We start from the raw sequence: 16,278 nt of genomic DNA on the forward strand, positions 1-16,278 counted from the left end.
CTGTCTCCAGATTCAGCCTCTCACTGATATCGAAACATCCCATTTTTTCACACCTCTGCTGACTGCAGTGCAGGATGAGAAAGACGGGGGAGCATACACAGAAAGGGTGAAATCTACGCCAGGAAAGGGGCTGCTGAGAAACTAAACCGACCCCTTTCAATGCAGAGAACTTCTCTGCACTGGTACACATGCACCAGGGTGACCATCTTGGCCCTTGGGATACTACAGGAGATTTTGTCATTGAGCTGTGCTTTTCAATCATATAGGCCATGAGAGGAGATTAAAGATGTCAATAATCCCTGCCATTCCTTGTTATTTTTTTCCTTTTGTTCATTCTTTCTCTTCTCTCTCTCTCCTTTTTTTTTTTTTAATAAAAGAATAGATCTTATCAGTTTCTAAACTAAAGAGGCTCTTCTCCCGTTAATGTTCTCTCTTGGCTGCTCTGATCTCCACCACAGATACTGGAATTCACTGAGGAATCTCGTGGTCTCCTTGCTGAACTCCATGAAGTCCATCATCAGTTTGCTCTTTCTGCTGTTCCTCTTCATCGTGGTGTTTGCTCTGCTGGGGATGCAGCTCTTTGGAGGACAGTAAGTCTAATTAATCGTGGTCCTTTCAGGGGTAATCTGAGAGCAGTCACCTGGAATACACAAGGGGAGAGGGGCCGTAGGGCTTGAAAGGTTGACATCGGAGGGTACAGATGTCAATAGCTGTCCAGGCTGCTGAGAAGTGGTCCCTGGTTTATAGAAGATGGGTTTCATTCTGATGTTTTTCCTAGAGCTGAATTCCTTCTAGTTACCATAATTCACGGTTTCATCAAGGCTCCTATGCCATTCTATGATCCCCTGGTTCAGCCAGATCTCTCAAATAGGACTGGGAGAGGCAGCACTTTTTCTGCTGAGGGGAAAAGCAAATTGTTTCCTTAATAGCCAGAGTGGCAGGATTTTCTTTTCAACAGGAATATTTTTCTGCTTGAAAACAGTTTTGCTGAATCTGATTTTTTTTCCACTAAGAAATGCCCGTTGTAATGAATTTTGCAACAAGAAATATTACAATATTACCATTTAGACTCCAAAATAAAATTTTAAAATGAAATAACGTTGTTTTTTTCAATCAACTCTTATTTTATCTTTACAAATTTTAAATAAAACTGCCCCAATAAGTGGGGCAGTTTTTCAATTTTGACTTTTAGACTTGTGGGCAAAAACTTCTTGAAATGGCTTGTTCTGCAAAATTGTTTGGGCTTTTGGTTGTTCATTTGAACTGTGGACACAATTAGTTTCAAAGCATCAAAATTTTCTCCAGGATCCAAATTTAATTTCTGCTAATGTTTCTGCTAACCATGTTCTCAGTGATGCCATGTTCTCTGCTGCACTCATTGGGATGTTATTTCCAGGTGGAGCAAGTGCTGCTCTGTGACTCAGGTTACAGGGCATTACGGGACTGCAGGAGAGTTGCTCGTCCCTTACTGCTTTTGTTTTTATTTATTATTTTCTCTAGATTCAATTTTCAAGACGAAACACCAACCACAAATTTTGATACCTTCCCAGCTGCCATCCTCACGGTATTCCAGGTAAGGCCATCCCTTGTCCTGGGTCAGCATTAGAAAAGAAATTCTTGGGCATCTCTTCCAGATTATGGTGAGCAGAGAGGTGTCCACAGAACTTAGGAAAGGAGAAGTCCTTCCTTCTTAGGTATCTCGGCTACACTGAGCAGTCAATGTGACATTAAAGATCAGTGCTATGGAATTAAAGGAAACTAGAACAAAAGAGTTTTTGCTAGGTCAGAAGTTTCACTAAAATAGGTATTTCCATGCTCAAGGATGGTGTGTGTCCATGCTTTCTCCTTCCTGAGGCCCCTGCCCCCAGGGGTGCATGCTGCAGTGGCAGCACTGCATGTGGCGGGCTGTGTAAATCATCCTGCCGTAAATCAGCCAGCCAGTGTGGGGCTGACCTGTTCCACTTTCTCCTGCAGTTGCCGTAATTTAATGAGGAGAGATGCCTGAGCTAGCTCCAGGCAGTAAGGAAATAATGTAGCATTTTGCACTGTAATAGCTCAAGATAAGATAATGCTGGATAAGAATTACAATCAATGGGGGAGCACATAAAGAGGCATCAGCCTTGGGCAAGTTCGTGTGATGGCAGGAAGTAGCAGCAGCTCTGGGAGATGCAATGCGCAGATTTAAAGCCTCATGTTGCAGCACTTGCCTGCATGCCGTTTTTAAGCATTCACTTCAGGTGTTTTAGCAGAGAGCTGGGGGTGCACAACCCTGCTCAATGTGCAGGTAACCAGTCCACGGAGCACCCTCTGGCTTTTTGGATGTTGTCCTACACAAATTGTTGATGTAAGCTTGAGCTCAAACTTCACCCCGACCTAGCTCTGCAAGGAGTATGGATCCTGGAGTATGTATTTCGTGTTCCAAAAAAAAGGAAAAAAAAAAAAGGTTGGGTGAATGACAGTTTTCGGATTAAAAAAGAAAAAGAGTCTAAAAGAAAATGTGTCCTGTTACCTCTGCACAAGCAGCTTCATGTGGGTATTGTTGTTCTCCAGATGTGAAACAGGTTTTGTAGTACTTACCTTGCAGGATATTGCAAATCATGGGTAGATTAATATTTTCATACTATTTTAGTGCTCATCAAAAAAGGGGCTTACAGAAATGTAAAGGTATCGCCACAGAGTCAGGCTCCGGATATGAGCATCTGGAGATTTCATTGCTATTTTGGTTTGGGACTATAGCTGTCTCTTGAGGGTCTTAGCTGAAATATTTCCTTTCTGTTCCCAAGATGAATGCCCCTGTAATGTGGTGGCTGTGGGATGAAGGAGAATACTGCTGGCTTTATGTCATTTGTGAAGAACATCAGAGCTATGAGTTAAAACCAGCAAAACCTTCAGCACTCACTTAACTCTCAGCAATCTCACAGAGATATTTCAATAACCTCTCCTCCTGGTCCATCCCCCTCCACCCCTGAATTGCAAGTATCACGTTAACATTTCTTCAGTAGAGGCTTTGGACCCTCCTCTAACCTCAGCCAGCCAGCAGGCTCATTCGGTTGCTGCTCTAATGAAGCAGAGCAGCAGCATCCAGTGAACACATTTGATGCAGTGAACAAATATAATAAGGCCAGATACAGCCTATCCATCTCTCACCCCTTTGCTGAGGCTTTAAGATGGATTTGGAAGATCTCCCTAAGGCACAGCCTGCTCCTCTCCTGGTTTCTTTCTCCAGCTCAGGTCTGCATGAGGTTGAACACGGAATCATAAAATGAGGTTGGAAAAGACCTTCAAGATCTTCAAGTCCAAACATCATCATGTTGGTGTGTGACTTTGTGCTCCATGGGGCACGCTGTCACCCAGCTGGAGGCGGTGGTGATCTCTTTGTTAATTGGGAATAGGGAAGAATAACTGGGACGGGGGGGCTGGGGCACCAACCCCTCTGCTATAACCTGGGGGAGACAGAGAGAGAGATGGTGGGCTGGGGGCACCTGGGGATCGGTTGGAGGTGGTGGCTGGGGAATGGCTCCACATGTGAGCAATTTGTCAGGGGCTCAGCCCCAGCTGACTGCCTCCGAATTGGGCCGGTGCCCCCAGCATCCAATAAAACCAAACCACAGCAGCAGGTACCGCAGCCTGACTTAACCCTGTCTGTGTGAGCACACCCAGCTGGGTCACAGTCCTCTGTCATGGGACTCCCAGGACATGCTGTGTCCACCTGGCAGCTCACTGGACTTAGTATTTGGTGCAACCAAGTCCTGCTATCCCTAAACTCCCTTTAAGAGCATCACACATTTTTCTCCAGCTCTTGGCCCCTGAGTAAGATATTATGAGCTGAATGCCCAACTGTGTGTATACAAAATACAAACTGTATATATATTCATATATACAGGCATGAAAAATAAATAGCTACATCTCCCTGTTGCAGCAGTCATTGAGCTGCAAGTGTTTACAACATCCATAAACACGGAGACTCTATAAAGCAGCAAGACCTCTATTAACCATACGTGCTCTGCTCCTGGAGAGCTGCTGCTTAAATAACTGCACGCTGCCGGCTGCGAGGAAGGGAAGCAGAGCCCTGGTGGCTGCTGGGGGAGGTGAGGAGTCGCGGTGGCAGGATGCGACCGGACCTCAGCCCTTGCTGAGGTCTGGGAAGAGCAGGGTTTGGTGCCCCAGCTGTCCCTGCTGACCCCACTGTGAGATGTGATACTGAGTTAAGTGATTTGGCATTTATTCAGGTCCTTCAGGAAAGCATCTCCCTTTCAGGACAGCCCTTTGAAATGGTGTTGTGCTGATCCCCAGCAGCTAAGTGTCTTCCACTCTTGCGTGTTCATTAGTCCATTAGGATTTCACAGCAGATCTTAAAAGCATTTTTTATTCCATCATCCAACAGCTCCTCAGCCAAGCCTAACTGCTAAAAGCTGTGCTGCACTGGACAAAGTGTTTGTTAGGGACAGCCAAAAGCAGCTTGGAGCTCAGGAAAATCCAAAATCTTTGGTCTTCCCTGTACACCAAAGTCCTTATCGCTTGCCCCTTTGCACTGCTGTCCCTTCTCCTGAAGCAAGCCGTTCTTACTGCATCCGTAAACACAGACTTTATAAACCAGAACGACCTTTGTTAACTTCATGTGCTCCGCGCTTTGAGGGCTGCTGCCTAATTGCCTAAATAATTGTGGAGGGCGATGGTGTAAATTTGGGGAAGGACACCGGGTCAGTGTCCCCATCTTCCCAGCGGGGCCTCAGAGCATCCTCAGCTCTGCGCAGGATGTCCGGTGAGTTTAGACCAATTATATCTCTGCAACAATTCCATAAAACAAACATTTTTTTATTCTTTAAGATTTCGTTCCACTTTCAAAATAACCTGGTTGGGGTTTTGAAATCCAAGTCCTGCTGGGTTCAGGTGCAGCCTGTAATTTGTGACACCTGCGACCCCCGGCCTTATGCAGGGCACAGAAGTGCTCCCACCAGTTCCTTTTCTGTGAATGTCTGCATGAACAGGAATCACTTTATGATTATTTCTAGAAAGCAGGGACAGTTGTGAATTCACAGAAATGAGGTGAGCAGAAGTTTGTGAAGACAGTTTTGTGTAGTTGAGTGCCAGAGCTGAAAACCCAGTTGCCTGATTCGTATTCACTGGTGTAAACTCAGCATAACTCCAGCGGTGTGGGCTGCTCTGGGCTTGCACTGATTTATTTGAGACCAGACTCTGCATTTAAGAAACAAGGTTGCATATGTACTGTGTAGCCTTGTGTCTCTCCTTGCTCTTGCTTTAACGCTGTCATCAGCACCAACACTGCAGCAAGAAATTTTCTCCCTATCAGCAGCTGATGGTTAGTCTGGAATTTGCAATTATTTCTAGAGTACTGTACGCACTTGGGATTGATTAGTATGTTGGTGGGTTTTTTTTTGGTTTGTTTTTCTTTTTTTCCATACTACTTCTGCTAAAGAGACAGCTTCCTATTTGGGCATTTGAGCTCTGAATTCCAGTGGGCATTTTTAATGTACTGAAGGTAACTATTGTTAGACTTGGCCCCGGTGGGCAGATGAAGGATTGATCTGCTGAAAACGTTGCTGTGTTACAGTCATTGGTGAAGAACAGCAATGGCAGGCAGTTCAGACTGGTGCAAAATTAGCATCTAGAGTGACAAGGCTTATTTTAGACTTAGGTACTTCCGCTTATTAAGGTTAGTTTTTCTGTTACTCATGTGTTTGCTAATAAGCCCCAGGTCAGCATCCCAGCCTGCAGCCAGGACAGCTCTGCAGGCTGGGCTGCGGTCGTGCTCGTGCACAAGGACGCAGGAGGAGCAGGGTCCCCTTGAAGCAACCCTCCCCTGTCCTCACTCACATTTGGGTATTGCTTCTGCTTAGGTTTTTATGAGATTGGTGGCTGAGCTTCCTTGTGGCCTCGGGAAGCAGGAAGCCTGGAGAAGAACTGTAGTGGTGCAAGGCCTGGGCAAGCCTTGTGGTGGTTTTGCTGCCCAGGGGCTGACATGCTGAGTCAGGCTCAGCTGCAACAAGGCTGTCTGCAGCACTGGGGGGTCAGGCAGTAGTGGAAGGGGTTTGCAGGTCCTTGTCCTGTTATGTGGGTCACTAAAAAGTGTAGATAAAGTGTGTGTGTTGGGGTGATGACTGAGCAAACCCTTCCTGTATGAAGCGAATGAAAGGAGTTGAAGCTGGTGGAGATCCCACTCAGGGCACTGGGCTTGGAGGCAGGGTTTTACTTGGTGTCTGGGCAGTGCTGAACCCTGGCATCTCCGCATGACTTAACAGAGAGGGGTCAGAAGTTTTGCTGGGGGGGGAAGCATTGGAACGTGGCTTCTACTGCCTCATGCATGGAGGCTGTTGGCAGAGGTGTGAAGCAGGCACGTAACAGAGCTGGAACTGGTGCACCCGTCCTCCCCCAGCAGCAGTTCTGAAGTCCCTCGCTCCTCTTTAGCCCAGAGGAGAAAGGTGCATCCAGTCTGGGGTGAGACCATGCAGGCTGGGAGGCTGCTGTCCCGCAGCCTGCCGCACCAACGTGCTGATCCATTCCCCTCGGGAGACCGGTCCTGGGTTGCGTCAAATTGCACAGCGCCTCTGACCGTCTCTGCTCTGTCTTCCCTCTGTGTCACCCCTTCTTCCCTCTCAAATTTCTCTGCACAGATCCTGACGGGGGAAGACTGGAACGCGGTGATGTACCACGGCATAGAGTCGCAGGGTGGTGTCCACTCGGGGATGTTCTCCTCCATTTACTTCATCGTCCTGACGTTGTTTGGTAACTGTATCCTTGTATGCTGCCTTGTGTTAGTGGCACAGTGCCACGCACCCTTCCAGGGGTACTAGAAAAATCTAATTTAGTTTACATTATTCCTTTCACACACACACACACACACACACCTGTGCGTGTGCACAAGCACTTTTTAAAACCGGATTATTGCTATATCCAGCTCCTTACAGCACCTGGGCTAAGAGTTGTAGGCAAGTTGTCCGTGTTGGCATCACTTTTCTGATGGCAATGTGAGCACAGTCTTTGTCCATTTTATTTTTCATGGTTTAGATTAAGAAAGTTCTATTGTGAGTTAATTTATGTTGTGGGAAAAATAATTAAGTTGAGTCAGAGCAGGACTTCTGTACCTTGAATATCTTTATGGATACTAGATCAGTGGGAGAAAGAATTGAGGTTGGTTTGTCACGTAAATCAGGCTCCAGTGTCTTGGCGCCTTTGTCTACACAACAGCTTAACCAGCTATGCTATTCTAAGTGCTTGAACATGTCTTGTCTCCACATAATGCTTAAACCAGGAGTCCAGGTCCTGAATTTGGGGCTCTGGGAGTATTTGGTCATCTTTCAAGACCAGACAGATGAGATCTATTAAGATGTCTTGTTCTGCTTTGTCCTGAAAATCTGCTGAGGGCACTGGGAAGCCTGTGTCCTCCAGAAGTGTCTCGAGGAGTCTGCCAAAAGTAGCAGTCACACAGAGCAAGGATTTGGAAAGGGAGGCTGTGTTTTGCACAGAACCGAGCAGAGATTCTCACATCTAATGGCTGTGTGGGATTGGAGAGCCAGTAGAGCTCAGAATTTGTGGTGGCTCTCTTTGCTTCATGATGGAGACTGCTGATGGGCTGGTGTTGTGTAGCGTTGCTCACATTAGCAAGGTACAAATTTGTTGGCACAAGAAGTTTGCTGGCTGCAGCGATAAGCTGTGTGGTGGCAAACAGCATCCTTAAAAACAAAACTTGAAAACTGTTGCGTATATGAGGCAGTGTGGCTGCTTTATTTGTTCCGGGATAATAATGCTGAGTGCTGCAGTTCTGCTGGAGAGCTCTCTGTAGGGTGTCCCAGCACTGTGAACCTTCCTGCCAGTTACTGTTCCAGCTTTTGTCTTTCCCTAGGAGTCCTGCTAGGGCTGGCAACATTGGCTGGGTACCTAGCAGAAAGAGAAAGGTATGCAGGGGGCCATACCCATGCTAAAGAAGCAGTTGTTATAGATGTAGATCTCTACAACAGCGGGTCAAGATAAGATGGCATGGGACATCAGAGCCTCTGGATTGGGAGACAGGGCTCCAGCCCTTTCCTTTGCGTGGAATCTCCCCGTTGGCATGAGGAGCCGTGACAGGGAGCAGCAGAGCAGAGTGTGTGCGAGCCGTGCCTGTCCCACAGGGGTGTCTGTGGGATTTTCCCCATTAACGTGCGCTGTTGGAACAGCAGCAGCCGGGACACGTGGGCTGGCCCAGCAGCTCCGCTCAGACACCAGCCTCAGCGTGCTCCTTCCAGAAACACGAGGCGTCTGAAAACTGGGTCAGTGGAGAGCTGGGAGGGAGGGGGAGCTCTCAGTCCTCGGGGCTTGGCATTTGGAAATGAGATTAAGCCATAATCAGGCTTGACAGCAAGGCTCAGAGAGAGAGAGAGACTTTTAACCTTAGAGCAGCAAAGATGCAGCGTTTTTGAAGAACAGGATATAAATTCCCTTCTTGCCCCTTTAGTTAAAAGAGGGGCTTCTCCCCTGTGTTTCCATGAAAGGAGAGAGAGCAGGGGAAGTTCACGTGGCTGGAATAAGGACCTGCCTTGCATCTCGCGACTGCCATGAATTTGGTCTTTGCCTCTGCTTGCCGTGGCACAGCTCTGGGCTGAAAACTTGTCCACGTTTCCCCCTAGATATCCTGCTGGCAGAGCTCCGGTGTGTTGCTTTCCCTTATGCTGCCTGCCGCTGGCATCGCCATCCCTGGGACATCTCCAGTGCCTTTCCCGTCCCCTTTGTCTGTGGCCGCACGTTGGTGGCACACCTCAAGCACGGCCAGAGCACTCCTCGGTGCCCTGTTTGTGCATTTATCGAGGAAGCGATGCTTACAGGTCAAGTGTGAGACTTTAATCCCCTCCGAACCCCGCAGGTGGAGATGAGTTTGCTGCAGCCACTGGGTTGTTGTGAACACAAAGAACAGAGATGGGCAAACTGATCCTAGAAGGCTTCTTTCACCACCTTCTAGTGATCAGGGTCTTAAACACGAAGCCTATCTATTAATTTCTGCGGAGATTTGTAACCCTGTAGGAGACCTGGAGATCTGGCCAAGATTTTGTCTGTTGAAGGTTTCCGTGGTTTGGATGGTCTCTCTGTATCACACGGGCCCTGTTTGCCTTTAAACATCATGAGCAGGACAACAGAGGACAAGGGGTTAAATCTTTTCCTTGTGTTTACTGCAGGAGCTGCCGCAAGAAGCCCACTAATGCTCATGCTGATGTTTCAAGCAGGGTTTCGGTAAGGTCAGTGCTACCCTGCTTTTCAGTAGTTATGGTTTTGATGCTGAGAGCAAGCAGCAGGCAGTCATTTATCTCGGAGGGAAAGCTGAACTGTGTGACTTACCAGGGACTTAAGTTATTCGTAACTGTCAAAACATAACCAGGAAGGTCTGAAAATAAAGTTCAGTTTGCCAGAAAATAACAGTCCCGCATTTCTGCGGGAAGTAAAATAGTCATTAATGTCAGCGATGCTGCAGCACAGGGCAAGGCATGGGGGGAGCCGCAGGTTCCCCTTCCCACGGAGAGCCCCCGAGCCTGGCAGGCACCAGGACACCCTGTGCAGAGCAGCCTGCACCGGCTGGGCTGCTGATTAGCTTAATTATTGATTAGATTAATGTAAAATTCTTTTTTGCTCTAACTTGGGACTTGAATGTTACCGTCAGTCTCCCTTTCACAAAGCTCTCCCCTCTTTGCCTTGCAGAACTCTCCACCAAAAGTGATAAGAATTTGCTTTTTTTTTTATGCACTGGGTCTTTTTTATTTGCCCAGCATGGATTTGCCTCCAGTCCTTCCCATGCAGAATTCAGACTGTGACTGAATTTCTTGCATGGGCCTTTTGGTTTTTATTTTCTGGCTGATGTTGAAATCAGTCTAAGACCCATCTAAGGCACTCCAGTTCTTCTGCTGGGAGTGGTTTTATTTTCAGTTTTTGAACATTGGCATGTCGTGAGTTTATTTTTAAGAGTTTAGGAGGACTGGATCAAATCTTCTCTGTTAGAGAATCAGCTTTAGTGATCTGGGGTCAGCTTGCAAAACCTGTTCTTTTTAAACACAAAGGACTCCTTTCCTCTCCCAGAGCTGCTTGGGACACTATAATTGTTCCAGGTCATGAGGGAGCATGGGAGGGTGCTGGTTACCCTTGCTTTTGCTGCAGCTCAGTTGCTTTTTTGAATCGGTTTATATTTTCAAGGCACATTGCAAGGAAATGATCCAGAAACTGTTTTTAAAAGTCAGAATTCTCTCACGTTGCATTTCCAGTTGCAGAGAGCCCATGTGGAGCCAGACCTCTCTGTCTTAAATGGTTTAATGAAAGTAGTATGATTAGAGTGACAGCAGGATTTGGCTCATTTTCTAGGAAATTACACCATGTCTGTATTCATTGTTATCCGGTAAATTAGTAAATTGATGCATCTGTTGAGGGGGAAAAGGAGGAAAAAAAAAAAAAAATCCAAAAATCTACAGAAAAGCCTGAAATGAAAAGCAGCAAATGCTTGGAGCTGGCCACCCTTCCCAGCCCTGGCCTCTGGCTGCCTTTTGCACTTTCCTCCAGCATGGAAGAGCCGTTCTCAGCACCAGCATCGGCTCAGCTGGCCAGGGTGGTCTGTGGGTCTGGCTGTGGTGTACAGCCTGGCCCAGAAGATGGATTTCAGCTGGTGTCTGGGAGTCCCCAAGCTCTACAAAAAAGGGCTGAGGGACCTTCTTTGGGGGCAGAAACACTCAATTCCACCAGAATGCATCTGCTAGGAGATGAATCAAAACAGCCTGAACTGTTGTGTTTGTTTGTTTTTAAAAAGTAATTATATTTCCAGTAGTTGATTACGTTACACAAGACAATTTCAGCACATGTGTGTAGGAAGCAGAGGTAGCAAGACAATTTTATTACTGATATATTTGTTCCCCCCGAGCAAGAGTTGGATGCTTCACTTGCAAGGTGAAGGGACGCAGGGACATTTCAGTATCATCTTTCCCTTCTTCTGCTTCTTTATTCACTGGGCTCAGCAGGATCAAGGTGCTCCCGCCCCATACTCCTTGCTGTCCTGCTTGAACAGAGGAAGTGGCAATAGATGGGCACCACATTTCAAACCTCTTGACGCCCCCAGGGAATCATCTTCACACAATAAAAACCTCTATCCTCTGTTATTTGACATGGAGAGAACCCGGCCTTTGCCTGGAGAAACCTCTGGATTCTGTGTCCTGTCCCCTGCAGGATGCAGACGCATCCTAGAAGATTAAATACAGCTCCTGCTTCCACTGTCGCAGGCAGAGGATCTGTTTTCCGATGGGTATTTAGGCTCTGGAGACACTCATCCCAATGGGAATAAGAGGCCTGAATGTCTGGTTCTGAAGTCTTGGCTGAATTAAGTTTGGAGAACGCTCTTGAGGAGGAAAGCAAAGCCTTGAGCTGGTTGTCTGGGCCAGCTTTGGTTCCCAGCTGCCCTGGGAGATATCTCCTGAAGCCCTGCCAGCGTGGGGTGATGTCTCCCCAGCCAGCAGGGTCTGCAGGTAGCAGGGCTGCCGGGGCACGAGGGCTGCTGGGCGCACTCCCTCTGGGCACAGACACCCAGCACCACCAGCTCACAGCTGGATCAGCCTTGCACCACTCCTGGCTCCTCTGTTTGAAGAGAAACCTCAGGTGCTTCCTCCAGGCAGTCTTGCTGAGAAATGGAAAGCAGCCGGGGGGTGCTGAGGTGAAGGTTTCCCGAAATCTATGCGGGTCTGCTGGCACCCTGGGAGCTCATCTTGTTCCCTCCAGCACTCAGCCCTTGCATTTGGCTCCTGCCCCACCTGCAGCGTGGCTTTCTGCATCGTTTCCAACTCACAGACGAAAGCAGGACCACGTCCAGTTATTTTATGTTGGGTCAGTTATCTGCCTACAGCTCCTGCAGTTGGAGTCCCAGACTCACATTTGGCTCAGGTAAGGACAACACAATGCAACAGCATCACATTGCTATTCAGGCCTTTGTGAATCTCCAGAGGGTAAATACATGAGATCAACTTCATTGCCATGTACACTCGTGTTCAGAGCAGCAGTTATAGCTTTGCACAGCCGGGGTGAGTGACTGTCCTGTCACCAGGCAATGTACGAGAGCAAAATGCATTTGCTTCTTGGGCATTAGTTTTGGCTTGGTTTTGCTTTGCCTGCTCTCCTTTCACATGCAGAGGTGTCTGATTTATGATTACTTTGTGGCTGTTTTGCAGACACCTAACTGGAACAACAACAATAAAATATATGAAGGGCCAAGTAATAGCTGAAATCATTAAGAGGAAAAGTGAGAACAATGAGTTAATAACCAAGGGGAAATGTGATGTCTTAGTGATATAATGCAGTGCTCCACAGAGAAAGCCTGGCTGGTGTGGGCACTGGCAGTGGTTTAGGTGGGCTGTGTGCAGTGGCTGGACTAAGGGCCCGTGTGGCAGCAGAGCTCGTTAGCTCAGGCTGGGTGTCCTGCTGATGGGCTCGGCTGTAGCTGTACACTGCGGGACACCGCAGCTTTCAGGACAGAGGATGTTCGTGGTGCTCTAATTGTCATATTGACTCCGGTGTGATAAGTCATGAGCGTTTCCCCCCCACTGGCATGTAGCACAGCACTGACCTCAGCCTAACTTTTTTGTAATACCCAATGCCTTTGTGTTGTCTTTAAAATGAGCCATTTCCAGGAGCTGCCAGTCATCCTGCTAAGCAAAAGGGAGAAATGAAGGTGAAATCCTGTGGGTGTGAGTGTATCCCCACCAGGACATGTGTGCTGGTGAAGACAGGCAGGTGTCCAACACCTGCTGTGCTCCTCAGCTGGTCCCAGCAGAAGTGGGTGAGTTGGGAATGACAACGACAAAGCAGCAGTGTGAGGGGTTTATCCATAATATACCATGGCTGGAATGGGGAAAGAAGGGTAGTGGTAGCAGAAGAGGAACCATTTGCTGTATTTGCTATGTGAAGAATTTTCCTTAGCTGCTCCCCAACAGATACGCTCCTGAACGTCTTCTTGGCTATCGCCGTGGACAATCTGGCAAATGCCCAAGAGCTGACCAAGGTAAGTTCGAGGCTTCTGGTTCTTCAAACTTAGACCATAGCTGCTGGATCCACAGCACACATTACAGACACTTTGAGACAGGGATTTCCTTCCATGCTGTACCTCTGTGTACTAGTTTATGCTGCTGAGACCCCTGGTAAGGACCTGGAGGTCTACTCTCATTTGGTTTTGTTTAGTTATGGAGGCTTGTTTCTGTGAACTGCTTCGTGTTCTTTGGCCTCTTTCCACCCAAGGGTGGGCAGCAGGCGTTGCTTGTGTTGCTGCCGCGTGGAAGTGCACAGGCTTTTGTAGCTTTTGCTGTTTTCAAGAGCAGAGGCGGAACAAGTAATGGGTGTTGGCTGACTTAATAATATATCTGAAGTTCAGGCCTGGGGAGTTACAGGTGTTGTACTGCTGCTTTTGCTGTCTCATGTTAGTGTTTCTTACCTCGTTGACTTTGGGAATGAATCAAAGAATTAACGTTCTCCAAACAACTCTGTGGAAAACAACTTGAAGAGGCTACAGTGACTTTTAAGTCAAGATGTTAAAACCTTCCTGCTTCTCACCAGGTGCAAGAGCAATCTGAGGCAGCAGCCGAGGCACAGGCAGGAAGCCAGGTGCTGGCAAGAGCTGGAAATGATACTGCTGTAGCTTCTCTGTGTGCTTGGATTTATATTGAAGCATTCCCTATAGACAAAAAAAAAATAATGTATAGCCTCTGTATTGTGCAGGAAGGAGTCCAAATACTGCCATTTGTGTTCATATTATTGCACACTTTTGATTTCTCATTTTAGCACGTCAGTCATGTTTATGAGGCAGCATTAGATTTTCTTTGCACATTTTTTGCTTGCTCTCACCAAGTGGATGTGGATACGCACACCCCATTGCTGTGCTGCTCCCATGGCCATAAGTCAAAGACTTGCTGGCTCCAAAAGCACCACATCCACCTTAGCAGTTATATTTTACAAACTTCAGCTTGTGTGCTCCCTATCAGGTAAGAGGATCACTGTGTGTTTATGCAGCAGCTGGCAGGGATGCTTTCTCTTTTTAGAACCGTAGAAAGGTTCAGTAGTGCATGGGTACGGGATGCAGCACTGCAGTCCAGGGACACCCAGAGATTTCAAGGCATTCCCTATCCCACTCCAGCTGCCGAGGATGGAAGCAGCCAACTCTTCGCAGCTAAAATCCGTGTCTCTTGTGGCTGAGCTTGTCTTTACCAGCTCTCCTTTCTGCCACGTTACTGGCTTCAGCTCCTAGCTTTAGCCGGAGCCTTGTTTCCTGAGAGCTGAGGCAGGCCATGCAAGACGCATGGATAACGAATGTTCCTATGTCTGTGAGACCCTGTTCTGCCTCCCTGCTCTGCTATAATGCAGCTCAGGGCTGAGCCCAGAGGCGTGCATCTTCCCAGCCTCTTCAGGAGACTTACGGGCATCCCTGGCATGTGCTGAGAGAGGATCAGGCCCTGCACAGTTCTTGGGTAATGAAACTAATCCTATTCCTTTCTTAATCTTTTTAGTGCTCCCTTCTGAATATTTCAGCAGCTGACTGGAACAGCTAGTAACCTAACTTTGTTGATGTTTACAAAATATAATTAAATATTAATGGATTCAGCAACATTGCAAAATCATAACGCTTCTTGAGAAACTTTTTTTTGCTTTAATTTTATTTATGATCCCCAAAATTTTGTGGGGATTTCAAAAGAAGAAAAAGATAAAAAATAGTTCAATTGTATAGCATACCTGGAGAATGAGGGATTTATGGCTAAGTAAATATGATCATGCAAAACCAAAAATGGCCTGGAGGTATAATTAAGTTACTCGAGAGTCAGTTGATCTTAGGAGACTTTCTTGACATTTACACTGTAAAACTAATCAAGATCTTTGCTGCATGTAGTGTGGGAAAGCCATAAGTGGTTTGCAACTGCCTCTATTTTGGAAGGATAGAAAGCTTCCCAGCTAATCTTCAGGACTGAAACATTTCGACCAACAGTTCCAGTTCTGGATGTGTATTTGGACTTCATTTATTGTGGCATTTGAACATTTACTTGGTAGCCTTAGCTGGGCCCTGTGACCTGTACCAGGGAGCATTGGAGCTGTGGCTATATTTAACTTCAGCTTGATCATCTGATGGCTGTTACAAAACTCACCAGTACTTTGGAATGACTCATTTAAGGGGAAAAAATAATAACCACCTTCTTTGCTTTGACTATATAAAGAATCTTCTCCAGCCTCTGCCCCTCCATCCCCAGGTCTTCTCTTCCTCTTTCCGTGCTGGCTCTGACTTTCCCTTGCTTGAGCTCTCCCAGGGTTGTTTCTAGACATTTCTCAAACCTATCATGAATCTTTTGGGTTGCCCTCTCTTTATTTCCATCTACTGGCAGATCTTTCTTCCTGTTTGCTTATTCAGAGTAGAATCTGAAATTGCCCCCAGATTTGCTTCCAGTACCTCCTCTTTGGTGACACGGCATGCTGTTCTTCATCCTGGCTGAACTGGCGTGGAAAGCTGCTGTGGGTGGGTGAGCAGGGCAGCCCTCGGCTTTCCTAAACGTCTTCCAGCTCCAAGCATGTTCTCTGATCTCTGCACCCTGCCAGCGATCTCCGAGAAAGCCATATAAAAGCATGCAGTAGGAGGGATGTGTGAATTTTGTATAAAATTAGTCCAGAATTCCTCAGAAATCAGGGGAATAGCAGCCATGGGGACTCCTCCTCCATCCCAATGGAGAGGTCTTTAATTGGGGGAGTTTAATGAAGAACAGTGTTAACTATGCACATAATTACGGTTAGCTCTGAAGACAAGCTTTGCCATGTGATAAACTGTGGTCTCTGATAAACTGTGGTCTCAGTGAAGATTTAGAGCTCTAGAAAACGGAAAGGAAATGTAAGAGGGAGTTGTCCTTATAGGCAGCGCCTTCATCCATGACAGTGATGATGGAGCTCCCAGAGGTGGCACTGAAGTCACTGTCACAGCTCAGAGCTTGCCTCAGTCGTGCACCATCGCCCCTGCCAGCTTCAAGCAGAGTAGGATGAGCCTCTGCCCCCGTGAGACATCGCAGGGCACGTACCAGGCAGAGAATTAATTAGTATTTGTAGAGGGATCGCAAATCTCTGGGTGGAAGGAGCTGCAGAAATATTATTAAGCAGTCATCTGCTAAAGAGTGTGCTTGTTCTGAGTTAGGGATGGCTGCGTTTATGACAATGAATATTTCCATTGCATTTCGGATGCACTGGGGAGAACGGAGTAGAAGCTAGAACTTTAAAAAAGATGCTCAAATCTGCACCCGGTGCTTG

The 16,278-nt window shown here is 47.1% G+C and overlaps 1 protein-coding gene across 17 annotated transcripts in view; it reads left to right on the plus strand.

Moving 5' to 3' along the window:
* Positions 1-16,278, plus strand: part of LOC121057530 (voltage-dependent N-type calcium channel subunit alpha-1B-like) — a 284,260-nt gene that overhangs the window by 177,094 nt on the left and 90,888 nt on the right. For all 17 annotated transcript variants that reach the window (XM_040531855.1, XM_040531860.1, XM_040531856.1 and 14 more), the window contains 4 exons: positions 459-590; positions 1,501-1,573; positions 6,633-6,750; positions 12,945-13,012. In XM_040531855.1, the coding sequence (XP_040387789.1) occupies positions 459-590; positions 1,501-1,573; positions 6,633-6,750; positions 12,945-13,012 (391 nt within the window). The remainder of the gene's footprint in view (positions 1-458; positions 591-1,500; positions 1,574-6,632; positions 6,751-12,944; positions 13,013-16,278) is intronic.

Source organism: Cygnus olor, chromosome 19 (assembly GCF_009769625.2).
Source record: "Cygnus olor isolate bCygOlo1 chromosome 19, bCygOlo1.pri.v2, whole genome shotgun sequence".
Lineage (NCBI taxonomy): Eukaryota > Metazoa > Chordata > Aves > Anseriformes > Anatidae > Cygnus > Cygnus olor.